Genomic DNA, 18,474 nt, shown 5'->3' with positions numbered 1-18,474 from the left:
TGTCACTTATTGTAAGCAAGGTCTGAAGGATGTGTCTTGTCAGTTAAGCTACTCCCATTGAATAAACAGGATTGATGCAGATACGCGTTCATTCTTCTAGACGGATGGGGGGGACGGACGTATTACAACTTTAAGAGGTGCTATTTGATTTTCATTTAAATGTTTCAGTAACCAACGTAGCCTTTGTTTGGACAAAAAGCCTCACATGCCAAGTGGTAATTTCACTTAACTCCCTACATAAATTATTTTGCATTGAGAAAAAGTAATGGCTCGTCATGAGCGTATTTGTCCTTTTCTAACTATTTAACCTTGTATGTCAATTGTCAAAATGTGTTTTTTTTTATAGCCATGGAATAAAAATGTGTTTTAGGACAAGTTTTAAAGACTGATAGAGAGGAGGTAGGGGTGGAGGAGCTCAGAAGTAAGGATGGGGGGGGTCATTTAAAGCCAAATGACAATCAAAATGAACTCTGAAATGTGCAGAGAGTCAATGAGTGGAGGTCAGAATGGGAATTATGTGCTCCCCTTACGAGCTCCAGTTAAAAGAGCAGCAGCATTTTTCAGGATATTTGTTTTTCTCCCCAAAGGCTAAAGGGGCCTTGAATTATAGAGAGGCTGGAAAAAAATATTTATAAATCTATTTTAGAATATCCAATCCAAAGTAGGAGGGCTTTAGGGTGCACAGATTTTTGAAGGGGCTGTAGCCCACCCAAGCCCTGGTGGAGCTCCATCCCTGAATTCAGGACGTGCAGTTGGATCAGCCAAACTGAGAGGTTCTGGATTCAAATGTAGACTCGGGCTTTCCTGTTTGTAAACCGGATTTGCTTTGGGTACTCTGAATTTCTCCCAAAACATACGTAAGCGTCAGGTGAATTTCGAAATTGAAAAGTCTGTATTCCCTAGGGTTGTTTTCATCACAAAGAATACAAAACGTAATCACACTCATTTTCTGTTACGGTGCCACAGCAGCTATTTTTTAAATAAACGCCACATCCGATCAAAAACGTCTGCTGACGTTAACCATCAGTAACGTACGTTAAAAGATCCAATATCTTGGATCATTCCACCGTCATTAGGATGTGGCAAATAGATGTGACGTCGATAAATCATCAGAAATCTGCAAGTAGTCGGGACGGAGAATGCAACGCGCATGCGCATTGAAAAACCGGAAACTGCGTCTCCCTAGGTAACCGTCAACAAAGTAGGATTTCCAAAGTAGCTATTGGAGATTAAGAACATTACGTTTCATTTAGTTCAGCAGTTATCTGGTATTCACAGAAGCGACTAGACGCAGAGTGATAACTAATATTTGCCATGTAAATAAACAACTCTGGGCGGTTTGTGGCGACTTGTTGCTGCTAGCAGAAAGTAGCGAGAATGCTAAATCCTAGCCAAGCAGCCTGTTTATAGTTTCACATATGACGGATCAAGCATTCGCCCTTCTTGCTTACTCCCAAAGTCCCAAAACAACAAAAAGGACAACGTTCCAGGTAAAGGTTGCGCGATGACTATTCTTTGATTACCTCCTATGGAACATGGACTCGAGCGACTTAACCTCGTTGCTGTCTTTGCAGGATGAACTTGAAGCCGCGCTCACTATCCGTGCTAGAAAAACAAAACCGCTTTTGTATTCAGAAGAATTGGAAGAGGATGGTGACGGTAAGACTTATTGAACATGAACATTAACACAGTCCGTTTTTTTTTTCACAAACCACACTGGACTGCTTAAATTGATTGCATGTGTTAATTGCTGTGTTTCGAAGGTTAACATGAAAAACACACTTTAGTACAATACCATTTGCCTATGGGTTTTAAAACCCAATTAGGGTTCGCAGCTATCGTTTTAAAACATAATTATGGTTCCCCAGCTAAGGTTTCAAAGTACATTTTGGGTTCCCAGCTAGGGTTTTAAAACACAGGTTTCCCAGCTACAGTTTTAAAGTACAGTTAGGGTGACCAGCCCCCGTTTTAATACACAATTAGGGTTTTCCCAGGTAGGTTTTAAAACACAGTTAGGGTTCCCTGCAAGGGTTTTAAAACACAGTTGGGGTTCCCAACTATTGTTTTAAAACATAATTAGAGTTCTCAGCTTGGGTTATAAAGTACAGTTCAGGTTCTTAAACTCTTGGTCAGCAACAGTCCACGAGGAAAGTATTGGTTTTAGTACATATCTGCAATAAAGGGCCATGTTTATTTATTTATCGATTTGTAATTTTCTGTATGCCACAGATTTTTTGGACAACCTCCTTAAGTCAAGAAAAAGCAGGGCTGATGCAATCAAATCCAGCAAGACCACAAGCAAAATCAATGACTTTGACCTCTCTGATGATGAGGAAACACAAGGGACAAAAAAGAAGACTTCCTTCTTGAAATCCCTGAGAAGAGTTTCTTTGGAGGGAGATACAATTCCACCACAACGTGAACACGAGACTTCAAACATTTGTCAGTTACGTAATGATGACAACATACGAGATAAAAATGATGCTGTAAAATTGGCCAGCCGTTGTCCCCCAAAAGACAACTCCAGTACCTCACTGTTATCCCAGTCAGATGATGCTCCTCTGGACTTGCCTTTACCTTTTCATAGTAGCACATCTCCAGCGCCTATTAGGCCTGAAAGTAGAGCCGCCACAAGTGGAGACGCAAGTTGTGAAGAGGCGTTCCAGACTTCATTAGACGTTGACCTGAAATGCGTGTCGAGCACTGGTCAGTTTAAACCATTTTTGAAAAAATACTTTACATTTAAATGCACACATGCTCACCTGTTACATGATGTATATTCTGTAGATATTGAGTGTGAGGCTCCCAAACCCAAACCAAGACAAAGGACTTTGGGATTGAACATCCATGTACCAGAGAAAACCGAAACTTCTCCATCAGCTCCTGTCGCCGCTCCTGAAAGGATCACAACAAGGAGCTGCAGTCCCCACGTGCGTCAGCTTACGTTCAACTATTACACACTGTTACCTATCAGTCATTCTCTGTCATCTGCGCAACCCACCTATCTGTTTCTAAGGTTTTCAAAATATTAGGAACCACAAAGCAGTGCAGTTCTGCATCGCTAGAACCACAACCACAATCATGATTGATGTAATGGATGAATAATAATCAATTAATGAATTCATTATTTTTCATAAAATATATATCAAATACTCATTGGAAATCAACACTGAGGAATAAAAACACTAAAAGAGAAACAAATAGTCTGTTATGCCAGGCAAACATGATAATTTCTTGTCATGTGTGTTCTGTTTGTTAGTTGACCGATGGACGCTGTGCTGATTCGTGCGCCAAAAGTGAGCTGTCAAACATCATGAGCACATTTTAAATTAATTCTGTATTAATTAGCATTTTATTTATTGTATTTCTAATTCTATTGTTTCCAGATCGCTTCACTTTAGGTGACCTCGAAGACCAACAGAGGGCAAACTCCACATTATTGAAAGAGCCTAGGGTAAGATGTTATGTGATGATATTCTTTTGGTCAGGATCTTTCTTGATATTTGTAATCTTTTCAGTTTATTTATTTTTTTTCCAGCATGAGTCAGGTGAACATTCTGTTGCTCAAATCCCTCAAGTTCAAAACAAAAGTGGTATCAGGTCAGTAATGCTTTCTAAACTACCTCATGTTTGAATATTTCTTAACACATTTTGTGACGTTAGTCTTTTTCTTTTCTTTCAGATCATTCAGGGCATCCAGTTCTCAGTCTCACAGACCCAACTCTGTGTGCGCCAAAAAGGTGGAATCAAAGTATCTTGGAACGCTCAAAATTCTGGATTGTAAAGTTTCCCAAGATTGTCAGCCACAAGCTGGTGATTTGCTCAGGGCCACTGTTTACCAGGTGAGTGGTTTCTCAAGAAGGCATCCCGATATTTGATGTCAGTCAGTTTCAATCTTTATTTGTACTCCTCCAAGGAATGGCTCAGAAAGAAAAAGGAAAAGTCCTCTGAGAACTTAAACAAAGAGAAGATTCTGCAAGAACAAAACAAAAAGGTGAGCAGCTGAGAAGATAAGAACCTCTCAGCACAGTGGATCATCTCTACCAAACTACGGTAAAACAAAATCGTGGTAAATGTTTTCACTTTTTACACACAGCTGACTTTGTTCCCTCAAACTAAACAGAGAGAAGAAGAAAAAAAGAAAGACGCTGCCGCTTCATATGAAGCTTGGAAAGGAAAAAAAGATGAGATGCTCAAAGCAAAAACAAAGGAAGACAAACATAGGACGAGGAAAGAGCAAAGGGCAATGGAAGAGGTAGAAGAAAAAAGAAAAGCAGCTGAACAGGTAAGCATGATTTTGACTGATTGAAAAGTGAAGGCAACAAATGTGCAGCAATCTCCAAATTTCACACATTTCATCAGATTATTAAACTTAGTTTATATTTCAAAACCGAAAAAAAAAAAAAAAGATTGTTTCTAATTGTAATTGATACCTTGGCAGGTGTTTCATCAATGGAAGCGTGAGCATGATGACCTGCTCAGAGAAAAGTGTCGACAGCAAAGAGTGTCTGAGAAGACACTTGCGCTGAAGAAACAGGAGGAAGAGGAAGAACGAAAGAAAGGCAGCAAATCAGCTTTTTCAAACTGGTAAGTTCAAAGCATTTGCACTTTTATAGAAAGGCTGACTTCCCAAAAGCATTAAGGAGACATAGAGAAGCAAGACCAGGTTACAAACAACAACAAATAACGTTGCCGTTTAAATCGGGATATTTAAATGAGGAAGTAACTGTCCGCTCACACATGTAAACAGATTAATTACAATATTTCAGAAATCGTCATTTTGACCCTAACCTGAATATTGACTGCATATAAACATACTTCATGTGATCATTTTCCCAGGTGCGAAAAAAAGACAGATGCGCTGCACAAAAAAGTCTCATCGGAACGCCAGGAGAACAAGAATAAAGCAGAGGAGCATCGATATATGCAAGAGGAAAAGGATAAATTGGCTCTAGAGATGTTTGAACAGTGGCTGGTAAATACGGTTTCTTACCCACATAAAGATCAACCATCCTTGCATGACTTCTTACATTTTAGCAGAACTGTGTGACTGTCTGAGAGCGCTTTTAAGGTTTGATTTTATATTTGAAAAAACAGGCAAACAAGGATATACAACAAAAGCGACAGAGAGAAGAAAGGAAACTTCAAGTTATACTGCAAGACAGTCCACCCCCACCATGGAGCCCTCCCAATAAAACTATTCAATTTCGAAAATAACAATTGAAGTGTGGGATGCCCATGCGTAGTTCAAATAATTGAATTTCTTGCGATTGGCTTTCGATCAATTTACTGTTACTGGCTGGTGACTAGTCAAGAGTGTTGATGAAAGGCTAAATGAGCAAATGAATGCATATGTGGGATTTGATTTGAAAATGTAAAATACAGACTAGAAACTGTTCCATTTTTTTCATGATGGTAAACTTATACTTTTATAGTCGTACTTTTGTATTTTATTGTTTGTTTATTGTCTTTACCAAAGTGTAAAAAATATTTCCAAAAATAAAATGCCTCACTTTAGGACAACAGGGTATAATGACATGACATATTTAACAAGTTTTTGTTTTTCAGAGTGACCATTAACACTTCCCTCAGAAATGTGTCAATGCTAATTGCAGAGCTACCCACTCTTGTTTGTGTGATGCTGCATGTTTAAAACTGAGATGCTATAAAAAAAATATTTTACATATCTCCAAAGCGGTGTGTTCCCTGTTCAGAATCATTGGAATTGAGAGGAGAGTTTTGCTTAGATTTTGTAAGCAGAATTGTGTGTCGTCCTGAGCTGTGTGCAAACCTAGTTGACGAATGGCAACTTTGCTGTGCTTGTCAACAAGGGCTTCGCCATCAATGAATGTGGAAGGAAACCCACGCAGGAATGGGGAGAACATGCAAACTCCACACAGGAAAGCCGGGTCTCGGAATCGAACCCCAGACCCCTGAACTGTGAATCAGACCTGCTAACCACTCGTTTCCTCAAATTCAGCTGGGGAATGAACAACTTCAGAAAACACTCAGGGCGAGGCAAAAAGTCCGACTATTGAGTCAGAGAATAGAACATTTTGACACAAAGGGCGAGGCAAAAATAAAATGGTACTAAAAATGTCGTCCTGGTAACGTGACGGGGGAAAGGAAGTGTGACGTTGGTTTAATACTCTAGGGAGGGGAGGATAATTAAAACAAGGTGTGAGACATAAGTTGTGGTTGGACACGAGGAGAAGGGAAAATTACGTGTCACACAGAACTAACAGCAAATGTTTCTTCATTTCCTTTCGGCGTTTCCATTCAGGCGTCGATTGTTTCTTATGTTTCTTAAATGTTTCTTAAACGGACAAAAAAAGAACATGATAACACTTAATATTTTACATCAAGTAATTTCTGTCAATGGTCTTGCTTATGAAGTCCATTACTTCAGAACAGAAAGATCTGCACATTTTGTTGTTTGACCAATGATAGTATATTTTGACACATTAACGTCGGAGTAGATGCCCGACATTTAGTATATGCACAGTTGCGATACTCGTAATTACCGTATTTCCTCAAAATAGTGTTAATAGTAAATGAAATTGCCATCGCAGGTAATTGGTAATTACATAACATAAGGCACGCCTCCTCTACAGAAGGTTGCTTCACACGATCACAAATTTGCTGGCTCAATGATTCCAGCATGCGTAACAAATGCAATGCACAGTCTCTGTTAGGTACCGTAGTATGCATGCTTTCAAAATGCACCAGCTTCGAGCTTCGGTCATTGCATTCTATTAGTTCACCACCAGAAGGCACTAAATTCTAAACACTGGACCTCTAACACGGAACACGGTCTACTGAAAGATCAAGTGTGAGGGAAGCTTGACCCACCGTATTTTGAGCAATAACTCTAATTTAAGAATGCTCACGTTATTTTTTTTAATACAAACTTCCTAGATTCATGATTAGTCCTATAGCAATGACCTAACAATGTAAATGCTTTTGTTCTGCACTCTCTGGCGTTCTTGACTCCAGGGCAGTAGTCGGGGTACACTCTTTATTGGTTGCCAGCCAATCGCAGAGCACACATAGACAAACAACTGTCCACATTGACAATCATAGCTCGTGACTAAAATTTAGAGCGTTCAATCAACCTACCATGCATGTTTTGGAATGTGGGAGGAAACTCATACAGAAATACAATTACAGTATGTACCGAAAAGGGCGGAACTCTCTCACGGTCCATGTCTGTATAATCCACCAGTAATTAAAACGATTTAAATGCTTAAGTTCAAGTGAAACAAACAATAGAAAACTAAACAAACGTGTCCTGGCGACACCAATTGTAAGTACTTCTTACCCTTGGCAAGATGTTTTTTCACTGAAGCACACTATGAATTGAGGCCATGTTTTATTTTTGCATGTCATTAAAGTGGATTTCTTTGGGAAACACATATAGCAAAGTTTCTTGCATCATTTTTTGCCACTTGATAATATTTTATAACTTGTATAACCCTTGTATAACGCTTTTCGACCTTTTAAGGAACATGGTCATAATGGCAGGGGATTAAACGGCCACAATAACACTGAGCTACACCTCCCCCATTTTATAAAACAGTAGTGGATTGGATATTATTTACCCACGGACTGACTGACGCACCGACTGACGTCTGACGGACTAAGTGTACTACCTGACGTATTGACCAACTGACTAACACAGGTTGGACTGACGAATAACTGACGAGTAGCAAGGCCGCTGATGATGACGAATGACGGACCGACACAATTTTGTAAAATGCCCACCTCTGTGAGAGCCAAAGGGCAACTAACACAATTCTTTCCTTGCACGAACATATTGAAGTAAAGCACAAACAGGAAATATAAAACGCAGTTTTTCCATTGTTTCAGTTTTTGGCAGTTATTTGCTATTTGATCTTTAAATGAATAAATAAAATATATATTTATTTAGCCATCATCTTGGTTTGTGACGTCTCGAAGAGGTTGTGCTTTTACGCTGAAAAACCTCAAACAGGAAGCGTGCGTGTTACGGCGTGCGCATGCGCACTAGGTATCGGTAAGACGTCTCGATGGGTAGGAAGGAATTTCAGAACACCGCTTCTCATCAGTTCAAGACCTGAAGCGGACCGCTTGTCAACCACACAGTGAAAGGTAAGCTTACTCGTCGAGTGTTATCTTAACTATACTACTACTACTAATTCTTTTCCTTTTTTAATGAATGAGTGTTGTTCAGGTTTACAGCTTTCATCACGTCAAGACGCGTGTCTTTGTAAAACATTGTAAAAGAAAAACTCAAGAATTTCCCGAAGTTCGGTGTCGTGTTGGCAGAGATAAAATAAGGTTGCTTCAGGCAACCTAGCCAACCAGCTACCTCAGAGTTGACATTCACTCGTTATGTGACGAATACTATGAATAAATCTGAACCGGCCGAGGTGAGGTGTTGCTAAGCTTTGCTGTTTGTCTAGCGGTTTGAAGCGAACGAATCCAAGGAATCTCTTCAAGCCGTGTGTGCGTGTGCGTGTGCGCGCGCGTGCGTGTAGATGTGTGCGCGCGTGTGTGCGGACGTGTGGACGCGCGTGTGTCGGGAGTAATGAAAGGCTCTTTATCTGACCTGTTTTTCAAGGTATGCTTGACACCGTTGGTGGTATTTAGGAACATGCACAAAATAAAGTCTTATGCACAAAATAAAGTTATAACGTGTAAGTTTCAAATAAGTCCCAAGTTTTAATTGGTTGTAACAAACTTCAAACACCTTAAGGCTAGTCCCCATTAAATTGTAGTTGAATTTGCTCAGTATGTTGATAAAATATTTTTGTCGGTTATAAAAGTGTATTTAATTATTTACACTGTGCGGCAAAATTGAAAATCCAGACATAGGTAGTTTTATATATGCCTGATGATAGTATAGTATATCCTAATGTATTTTTTCGTTAAAATTACATGAAATGAAAAGATTTTCTAAATAATTAAATCCCTGATTTAGTCACTGATATGAAAGTTGTGTCGCAATACTTTCGCCTCTTTTATACCGTTTTGTATTGCTGGAAATGAAATGCTAACTCTTTAGGCAACTTTTTTTCTCTCCATTCACAGATGTTCCAAATAAAAAGGATCTGTTGCATTGGCGCTGGCTATGTGGGAGGCCCAACATGTAGTGTGATTGCCCAAATGTGTCCAGAGATCACAGTGACTGTTGTTGATATCAACGAGTCCCGGATTAAAGCCTGGAACTCAGACACACTTCCCATTTATGAGGTATGGAGTCAACTTTATTTCATCGTGCAGTACAACTTCCATAGTTGAAAACAAACCCTTCACTTCTGTTACAACGAGACATAATTTATTTCAGGCTCAAATTGTAATAAAAGTGTAATTAATATTACTGCCAGTGTTTGAAGTAGCATATTAAACGTTTGTAAGTGTCATACAACTTAAAATAGGAATGAATCCCTTTAAGACTAAAGTAAAGTAAAACTGTTCACTGCATGCCTACATGTGATTTGCTCTCCTGTCCCATCCCACGTCCACAGAAAAAAATCCTGTGCCATCCCAGTCTTGGACCATAGTGAAAAAAAATAAACAAATATATCCTGTCTTGTTCTGGCGAAAACAATTTCCTTCCCGTCCTTGTTAAAAAAAAAAAAAAAAGCAACAACAAAAAAATTAAGCATTTTACATATTTATTCAACAGTTTACATTTTCTCCTCATGGACTCTCACTACTACATTTATTATAGTTTTTTTTTGTCAGCTGCTTCTATACTAGCGTCCTGGTGATGAAAAGCGTCACGAAGTGTAAGTTTGCTTAGTGTCGGAACTCGACACTGTGCAACCTATTAGCAGTGTAGTACTGTAGTACCTTTGAGTCACATGGATGAAAAACGTGGCATACACAGTCGGGTCCATAAATATTTGGACATTGACGCTATGTTCAGCTTTCCATCTCTGTACAACACCACAATGGATTTGAAATGAAACAATCAAGATGAGATTTGGTGAATGGTCTAGGGATAACAACACATTTTATGTGCCTCCTCTTTTTTTAAGCGACCAAATTTACAAACAAACTAACATACTCATGAAACAGATTGTCACTCTTCAATACTTTGTTGCAAAACCTTCGCATTCAACGGCAGCCTGAAGGCTCGAAACCATGGACCAGACACTGGATTTCGTCTCTGCCGATGGTCTGTCAGGCCTCAGGCTAAGCTGTCTTCAGTTCCTGCTTGTTCGCAAACCATTGCACAATTTCAACCTTACTGCCCCTCTAATCTCGTTGCACACTTGAGTACAATGACAATAAAGGGATTTCTATTTCTATTTCTAAACGTTGCCACTGAAACACAAGTTCTATGAAACAATCTCATGTCTTTTTATTAATGCATGTCATTGTTGGATGAACTCCTAATTGTACCACTTTTGTAGTGTTGGAATTTCTTAGGTAAAGGGTGTGCTATCAAGTCCTTAACAATACCCCTTGGTTGGTGATATTTAATTATTCATCATCCAGATAAGTGGCATGCACGTCACTTGCTGATAAGGAGCGGCTGCTTTATTGCCTTGCCCACTTTAAACGTTTTCAGCTCATGGTTGCTGGGTGAGGTCAGAAATGTTGAGCTAGACAGAATTTGCGAGGGGCTTCAGTTGAGGAATTGCCTACATGCAACTGTTTGTGATCAGAGTATTTCAACACTGGGGTGAAAAAAAAAACACTTCCAGATGACTCATTGTTGCAATTACATCACTGTGACGAGTGTGCGGTTGTAAGGCTCCCTTCACCAAAAATTATCTTTGTTTCTCACCCCACAGCCTGGCCTGAAAGATGTGGTCGAATCATGCAGAGGGAGGAACTTATTTTTCTCCACAGACATTGACTCAGCCATCAGGGACGCGGACCTTGTTTTTATCTCTGTGCGTTTTACAGTCACACCCACGCAAATACGCACAATTCTTAGCCTCTTCAGTGCACTTCAAACTAAAAAGAATGCGAATGTAGGTAAACACCCCCACCAAGACGTACGGAATGGGGAAGGGCCGTGCGGCAGACCTCAAGTACATCGAAGCGTGCGCTCGGAGGATTGTGGAGGTGTCTGATGGCTACAAGATTGTCACAGAAAAGAGCACTGTTCCTGTGCGAGCTGCCGAGAGTATTCGACTGATCTTCGACGCCAACACGAAGCCCAATCTCAATCTACATGTGTGTATTACCATTTATTATTCTAAAAAGTAGGTCTTCTACTCTCCTAAGTTCTCACTTTGCCCCTCTGTTTCAGGTGCTGTCCAACCCAGAGTTTCTTGCAGAGGGAACGGCAGTGAAGAATCTCAAGGAGCCCGACCGTGTCCTGATTGGTGGAGATGAGACGGCAGAGGGTCAAAGGGCAATCAGAGCGTTATGCGCCGTGTATGAACACTGGGTGCCCAAGGCCAGAATCATCACCACCAACACGTGGTCGTCAGAGCTGTCCAAACTGGTGCGTCTCAAGCTAATCATAATTATAATTAATAATAATAATACTAGCGTTAAAGTGGGATAGCACGGTGAATGAGTGGTAAACATGTCTGCCTCACAGTTCTGAGATTTGTGGTATGAAACTCTGCTGGTTAACGTACTCCTCCTCACTTACAATCTTGATAAGAACTGCTACGTGTTGGCTTTTTTGGATCACCTTCAAATAACTTGCTGTATGCAGGCAGCCAATGCATTCCTGGCGCAGCGAATCAGCAGCATCAACAGTATCAGTGCGCTGTGCGAGTCCACTGGGGCTGATGTGGAGGAGGTCGCCAAGGCCATTGGCATGGACCAGAGAATTGGAAACAAGTTTCTCAAAGCCAGCGTGGGTAAGAGATGCAGTGGCATGAACCTTTTAAAACCTGACATTTAAAATGGGTACCGGTCTTTTTGGAACCTTAAATTCTCATTCAATGTTTGGGACCGAACCATCACCCATGCGTGACATCACATTTTACTTATTCATTGGCATTTTTCACAACACAAAATGGGGCCGGCTTCATCAGGAAAAACAATGTACATGTGACCTTATATGACGTAAACTCCGCTTTCATTTTAAGCATCTGCCGATACAGAGTCCTGAGCCAATACCTTGGCAAGGCATTAAGAGAAAATATAATATATAATATATATATAAAAATATACACACTTACATGTGTATATACACCAATGCATTTACAGTATATCGTCGCTGTCTTGAGAAAAACTTTTTTGGGGGTGGGGGTTTATGTTACTGACATTGCATTAACATGAAAATTTGTTTTGAAATCTTGTTTATCACAGGACAGCGACAATATATGTTGTCCTTTATATTTATTTGGACCATTCCAGCAAACCAGTGCCAATGGCTTTTTGGAACACGCTCAAAATAAACTCATATTTTGTACTCATATTAAAAGAGGCAGCCCTCTGCATAGTGCAGCACATCAATAAATATCAAAGGAGGTTGCCCCCTTCAAATATGATAAAACACCTCCGCATGTGCCGTCTGCGACATTCCTGTGCAGCCTCAAATTGTGGCTATGATGTTCACCCTGGCAACACGCAGACTGCGCCGAAGTCAGAAAGTAAGTTCAGGCAAAAAAAAAAAAAGTTGGGTCAAAAATAATCCACATTGGTTTATTTTTAACCCGGCCGCTGCGTTATTATGGTACCATTCAAACATTAGTTAATTTGAGCCAGCAGGATGGGTTGGTCAATTTAACCCAACAGGTGAGTTAAATGTGATACCCAACAACGATTCTGGGTTGTTTCAACTACATGTGTTTTTACAACCATACAACCATGGAAAAAAAATGAAGGGACCACGATGTTTTCATCAATTTCTTCTTTCGTGTTTTAATGTCGGATGCCACTAAACGTGTATAAAGTGTCTGACATGAAAAACATTATAATGGTGATACAATGCCAGAGCTAGTTTTGGTAGAAAGTTTTAAGTTAAACTATTTTGAGCTATTTTTGTTGTCATGAGTATATTGATTAAAATAATTACCTTTAGTTGTACTAGGCATTTAAAACAAACGGGAAAATGGAGAAACTAGGGTGCTCTCAAGTTTTTTCCATGGCTGTATCTTATCCCCAAATGCTGGGTCAGATTAACTACAATTCTGGGTTGCTTCAACGACTGTACATATTTTTTTTCAGTAATCTATCCAAATGCTAGGTTACATTAACCAATATGAAAAAATGTATTCTAATATATTACAGTTCAATCTGTAAGTATATTCATTGCATTAGATTAGCATTACCGCTAAAACGGTTACAAAACAAAACAAAACAACCAAACCTATAACCGAATATATCCTTGATTTGGCCATGTATTTTGTGATGAACAACACTAGAATCTGCACTGAAATTTAATGCAAAATGTGAAATCACAAGAAATTCTAATCAGTCAGAACAAAACAATTAACACTATCAGTGCAAAACAAGTTAACACCATAATAAGTTACAATTAACCACAAGATTTAGGTGATCTTCCCGCCTGCAAACACTCCAAGCTGGTGACTCAATTTACAAGCACATATTCAACTCAAGAAAAGCGGTGACTTTGAACACTCCTGGCATTTTATAGACAACTGTTTGTATTACTTCCCACGCGTGTTGACACTGCTTTGGGTATTGGTATCAAGGGTAGTCTCTCAATGCATTGGCCTCATTAAAGTCAACTCCAAATTTCTTTTTAAATAAAATATGTTCTACTCAGCCCTACTAGTGTAAACATGGTATTCTGATTCATATGGAGTTTGTGGAATATGGATTAAGTAGCAAAATTCCACCTGTCCGCTGAGGCGGATAAGAACGAGTAGTCATTGCTGCTTAATTCATATTCCACAAACGCAATATTATTTAGAATGCCGTGTTTAGATTAAGGGGGGGGGGCGTATAATATATATTATTGTAAAGAAATCATTTGGGTTGACTTCCGCTGTAAGATAAATGCTCTGCCATGTTTGTACCAGGTTGGAAAAGAAAGAATGCAAGAGAACAAGGGAGACATTATGAGTAAGGACGAAAAGTGCTCAACTCAAATGACTGTTTGTCATTACAATCAACGAAAAAAAGAATTAAAAACAAAAATGCATGTGGCCCACCTATCTATCGTCCTAGTTGGCGGATTAGGTGGTCTAGTATGTTGGCTTTTCTGTAGCCAATGAAAATAAAACATGAACCCCACAGCAAGGGTGCACAGGTGACACCAACATCTATTTGTGGCAGGCCTAATGAATTTACTGGACTCCTGTATTTATGTGATAATTAGCATATGTAATGTTTTACTAACATACATTTGCACAGTACGCGCTGGCATCCACATATGTGTAAATTGCTCTAACTTTATATTATGAAGGCTGAATTTGCCTGGAAGTGCACCAATTACCTGGCTAACTAGCAGTTTTTTTTTTCAGAAGTGTGCATTAAACTGGCAGCCCTAAGCCTTAATCAGTAGTAGCCAAGAAGTAGCTTTCAAAAAGGTTAGTGACCCCTGCTTTAGAGAGTAACCAGTCACATTGACTGTTGATAGAAAAGTTCATTTAGAACTCTTAATACATATACAGCATGCTTATGATTTAGAACAATGTATTGTCATGCAACTGCAATTTGGTGGAATCGCTCATATAAACTTTTAGCACAAATTGAGGGAATCCATTGAGCGTGTTTAATGCTAAACAATACATTTTTGCATCTTCATAGGCAACTCATCTAGAAACAACACTATTGATTCATGACCTTGTTAAATGCGGGGAACAAACTTGCTTGTCACCAAATAATTTACACTCGTTGAACTTGTATATGAAGTGAAGTCGTTTGGATATGTCACGATTGCTAACCTGTTTGTCGTGTTCTCAACTATTGCCATCTAACCAGAAGGCTTATTTTAATCAGCTGAGGTCAACTTATTTCCAAGTAGCTTTCGGCTTGGCTCTCCCACCAAACCAGCTATGAAGACAAACCTGCCTCTCTGCCTGTTCCTGCTGGAAATCTGAGCATGTGTGTGCGTGTTTGCAGCTCATTAAGTGTCAAACCACAAAAGGCAGCTTTGTGCGCTTTAAATGTTTGGAAAATTAATAAAACCCATCTTTTTCACCTGACACCAGATCTGCTGAAAATCACGCAATGGCCCCCGATTAACCTCAAATTCAGATTGGGACGTGTACATATGTAATATTTTATAACCAGAGCCATTGCCACAATTTGCATTGTTTTCTCTTCTTGTTGGTATTTTTATTATTTTTTTTATTCACAAACCGCTACATGCACCCTGGCACCCTTTCTACTTCTCCATTTTGTAGGTTTCTAAGAAGAGCATGATGGGAAAGATTTGCACCTCAGAGAAAAAAAACGCCTAAAAAATGTAGTTGTAAATAGTGACCCTGCAAAATTCACTCTTAGTAAAATCTCCTTTTGAGATTAGGATGAGCCTAAACTTGTCTTTAAATGACGGTATTTTTTATAATTTTCCAATTCTTTAGGTTTTTCTTCCCTTTTCTTCTTTAGGTATTTATCAGGTAGCATAATCGTCGGCGACTATCTGACGTTGAGCCTAGCTGGAATTGACTGCCAGTAGCCACGCGTGACAACTAAGCAAAGTGATGATGCATGTAGCGTAATCAGATTTTTAGTTTGACACCTGCACTGGAATGTGCACAGTGGACCCTCCAAGGCACGTGTCAAACTCATGGCCTGCCACTTAATTTTCTGTAGCCCACTAAAGTAAAGCAAATGTATCTACTTCCTGTCCTGTTTCTTGCTCAAATTGCTACCAATATTTGAAGTTATCTTCACATTAACTAGCATTGTGATGTTGCTAGCCTTTCATGTTAATTTGGTTGCCAAACCACTTTTCAAACACATTGAACAAAAGCTGAGAAAACCATTTTCCTTGATTTGTGATTTCAGTGCTAGCTATTCATTAAGTTGTTGCTTATATACAATATTATATGGTGGTGATTGTACATTTATATGGGTTCACAGTCATAAAGGTCTTCTGAGGAAAATCTCCTGTGATAAAAATGAGTGACTCACCAGCTCCAAGGTCTCTTGCAATCTTTTCTGGGTTCTGTAACGCTGGCTGACTTTGACGTTCTTCAAATTTGGAAACGATTTTTCCAAATTAGAAGAAATGTGGCAAATTGGATTGTTCCGTGCTTCAAACGTACAATTATGAAGCCTTTATTAACTGTAGGCATCTTGTATCTCTTTCCCAGGTTTTGGTGGAAGCTGTTTCCAGAAGGATGTGCTTAATCTGGTGTATCTATGTGAGGCCCTCAACCTCCCTGAGGTGGCCTCCTACTGGCAACAGGCAAGGACAGCAAATCTTTTTGAGTATGGGAAATGCATTTTGGAGGTAACTTCATTCTTATTCCCCACTCACCACCAACCAGGTGATTGACATGAATGAGTACCAAAGGCGGCGCTTTGCCTGCAGAATCATTGACTGCCTCTTCAACACAGTGACGGGCAAAAAAATTGCTCTGCTCGGCTTCGCTTTCAAAAAAGACACTGGTGACACGAGGTCTGTTTGCTACCTTCGGCCTTGTTAATGTTGAAACATTAATCATCAACCTGCTATTGTGCGTTTGCGTACGGGAAACCGGTTCTTTCGATCTCAACACGCTAACTTTGTAATTACGAGGTCCATACTTTCACCTTCCCTGATCACTTCCTGTTGTGTGTGTGGGGGTGTGTGTGTGTAACCTCAGAGAGTCATCCAGTATTTACATCTCCAAATATCTGATGGATGAAGGGGCCAAACTATCCATTTATGACCCCAAAGTTCGTAAGGAGCAAATCATTCAGGACCTATCACATCCCAGCATCTCAGAGGACAATCCAGAAAGAGGTATGTCAATTGTGACTTTGGTCTCTACTGAGATGCACTGCACAATGGATTTATTTTCCTCTTAATTGTAATTAAGATATCAAAGCTTGTATGTATACACTAATAATAAAATCTAACTGGAAAATGCTGGCTCAGTTTCAGAGCTGGTGACTGTGACGACTGACCCTTACGAGTCTTGCCAGAGTGCACATGCATTAGTCATCTGTACCGAGTGGGACATGTTTAAGGTCACAATCCCATTTTTTACTTGCTGCCTATAATTTGAGGGGGAAAAAATAGTTATCACACTTCTCATGTCACCACAGGAGCTGGACTATGAGAAGATTTACAAAAAGATGCTGAAGCCTGCATTTATATTTGATGGTCGCAGGGTGCTGGACCACCTTCACGCGCATCTCCAGGACATCGGCTTCAAGGTGAGAAACAAGCCAGGCACAGATACATGTGCGTGATAGAATGCATTAAAAACGTATTCCATGGATCATAAAACAGTAATGTCAAAACTTGGGATATGCAATTTTGTGTCAGTCTTTTGAGTGGACATGTCCTACCATTCAATGTCAAGTCAAATTTATGTTTTGAGACTGGAAGAATCACAAAAAGTCATATAGAAGAGGAAGTCTATGGAATTGTAAACATTGCACAATTGGACGTGTGCTTTAAAAAGTTTAGATCTTTAATTAATCTGTTCAATCTGAAATAACAGAATATCCCTAACTTTTGTGGGGGTAGTTGATATATACAGTTATATAATTGTTGATCTTGACTCTGGTCGGCTTCAGATGATGATTACGTAACGTACATGTTACACCATATCACATGAAGTTCCGTTTCCTGTTGTCATAATTTATTTTCTTTGTCATACTGTGCTACATGACAAAAACTCCTAACACTCTTGAGGACTTTAGATCCTCAGTGTTCACTAAACCTTGGTATCATGCTTTATGTTGTTGTCATGCATGATGGTATTCCTGCCAGTTTTTTGTGTGATATTTAAGGTGCATGATTTCCCAAAGTTTGGGTTTTCAGATATACAAGTGTCATAAACGTGAGGTGCCACTGTCATTTCAACTAACAACTTTTTTTCTTCTACAGATTGAGACCATTGGGAAAAAAGTGGTAGCAACACGAATCCCCTACACCCCTGCTGCTGTATGTCCTCGCATCAATGAAAGCGAGCCTCATGCCAAAAAAGTCAAAATCTAAAAGTGTTGACATGCAACACATTCCTCCCTCAACCTTTTAGTTGGACAATGTCAAATCCTGCCTCATCTAAAGCAAGCCAGACCAGCCATGTGACTTATGACTTTGCCATAATAGGATGACGAGTTTAATCTTCCGGCCTAAGTTTTGACTGATCATGTTATGGTTGTACCTTTCCACACACACAAATGATTTATTGAATACACTAATATTTGTCAAACAGTTTTACATGTAATTAAGTATGTCTTGACAGTGTACTTTTTACAGGCACATTCCAAATGCTTTTACTACAATTGAATTATATATATTTTTTATCATCATAATACTGTACGTGGCCGTGGTATCTATGACTGAAACGGCCAATGCAATAAAATGTCAACGTCCTGAATGTGTGATGGTTTAATTCCAAAAATGTACCACAGACTGGATTTAAGGTACAAAAG

At 39.5% G+C, this 18,474-nt stretch overlaps 2 protein-coding genes across 3 annotated transcripts; both read left to right on the top strand.

Annotated features, from left to right (window-relative positions):
* Positions 1 to 1,128: 1,128 nt before the first annotated feature.
* On the top strand, positions 1,129 to 5,668 carry map9 (microtubule-associated protein 9). Its single transcript, XM_088303189.1, has 13 exons — positions 1,129 to 1,490; positions 1,575 to 1,659; positions 2,230 to 2,706; positions 2,788 to 2,930; positions 3,260 to 3,296; positions 3,387 to 3,454; positions 3,539 to 3,600; positions 3,692 to 3,842; positions 3,917 to 3,994; positions 4,124 to 4,285; positions 4,442 to 4,587; positions 4,840 to 4,975; positions 5,098 to 5,668. The coding sequence occupies exons 1-13, from the start codon at positions 1,419 to 1,421 to the stop codon at positions 5,215 to 5,217; spliced, it is 1,737 nt and encodes a 578-aa protein (XP_088159315.1). The 5' UTR covers positions 1,129 to 1,418; the 3' UTR covers positions 5,218 to 5,668.
* Positions 5,669 to 7,982: 2,314 nt separating this feature from the next.
* ugdh (UDP-glucose 6-dehydrogenase) lies at positions 7,983 to 18,415 on the top strand. 2 transcript variants are annotated; one of them, XM_088303169.1, is made up of 13 exons: positions 7,983 to 8,130; positions 9,073 to 9,234; positions 10,788 to 10,889; positions 10,975 to 11,175; positions 11,252 to 11,449; positions 11,669 to 11,816; positions 12,495 to 12,554; positions 16,194 to 16,288; positions 16,371 to 16,501; positions 16,689 to 16,828; positions 16,964 to 17,055; positions 17,134 to 17,244; positions 17,924 to 18,415. In XM_088303169.1, the coding sequence occupies exons 2-13, from the start codon at positions 9,073 to 9,075 to the stop codon at positions 18,032 to 18,034; spliced, it is 1,551 nt and encodes a 516-aa protein (XP_088159295.1). In that variant the 5' UTR covers positions 7,983 to 8,130; the 3' UTR covers positions 18,035 to 18,415. The 2 variants fall into 2 exon arrangements, with proteins under 2 accessions (XP_088159295.1, XP_088159296.1); XM_088303170.1 differs by lacking the exon at positions 12,495 to 12,554.
* The last annotated feature ends 59 nt before the right edge of the window (positions 18,416 to 18,474 follow it).

This window comes from Idiotropiscis lumnitzeri, chromosome 8 (assembly GCF_059441095.1).
Source record: "Idiotropiscis lumnitzeri isolate Australia: NSW breed Sydney's pygmy pipehorse chromosome 8, RoL_Ilum_1.0, whole genome shotgun sequence".
NCBI classification, from domain to species: domain Eukaryota; kingdom Metazoa; phylum Chordata; class Actinopteri; order Syngnathiformes; family Syngnathidae; genus Idiotropiscis; species Idiotropiscis lumnitzeri.
The sequence above is the reverse complement of the archived record's forward strand: the minus strand, read 5'-3'. Positions and strand labels throughout refer to the sequence as shown.

What these genes read in the sequence shown, in the direction of transcription:
- map9 (XM_088303189.1), top strand. Translation starts at nt 1,419, where the DNA reads ATGACGGATCAAGCATTCGCCCTTCTTGCTTACTCCCAAAGTCCCAAA. An exon ending in CAAAACAAAAGTGGTATCAG is followed by an intron (nt 3,601 to 3,691) that starts GTCAGTAATGCT and finishes CAGATCATTCAG; the next exon opens with GGCATCCAGTTCTCAGTCTC. An exon ending in AGATGTTTGAACAGTGGCTG is followed by an intron (nt 4,976 to 5,097) that starts GTAAATACGGTT and finishes TTGAAAAAACAG; the next exon opens with GCAAACAAGGATATACAACA.
- ugdh (XM_088303169.1), top strand. Translation starts at nt 9,073, where the DNA reads ATGTTCCAAATAAAAAGGATCTGTTGCATTGGCGCTGGCTATGTGGGA. An exon ending in GACTGCGCCGAAGTCAGAAA is followed by an intron (nt 12,555 to 16,193) that starts GTAAGTTCAGGC and finishes TCTCTTTCCCAG; the next exon opens with GTTTTGGTGGAAGCTGTTTC. An exon ending in TGGCCTCCTACTGGCAACAG is followed by an intron (nt 16,289 to 16,370) that starts GCAAGGACAGCA and finishes ACCACCAACCAG; the next exon opens with GTGATTGACATGAATGAGTA.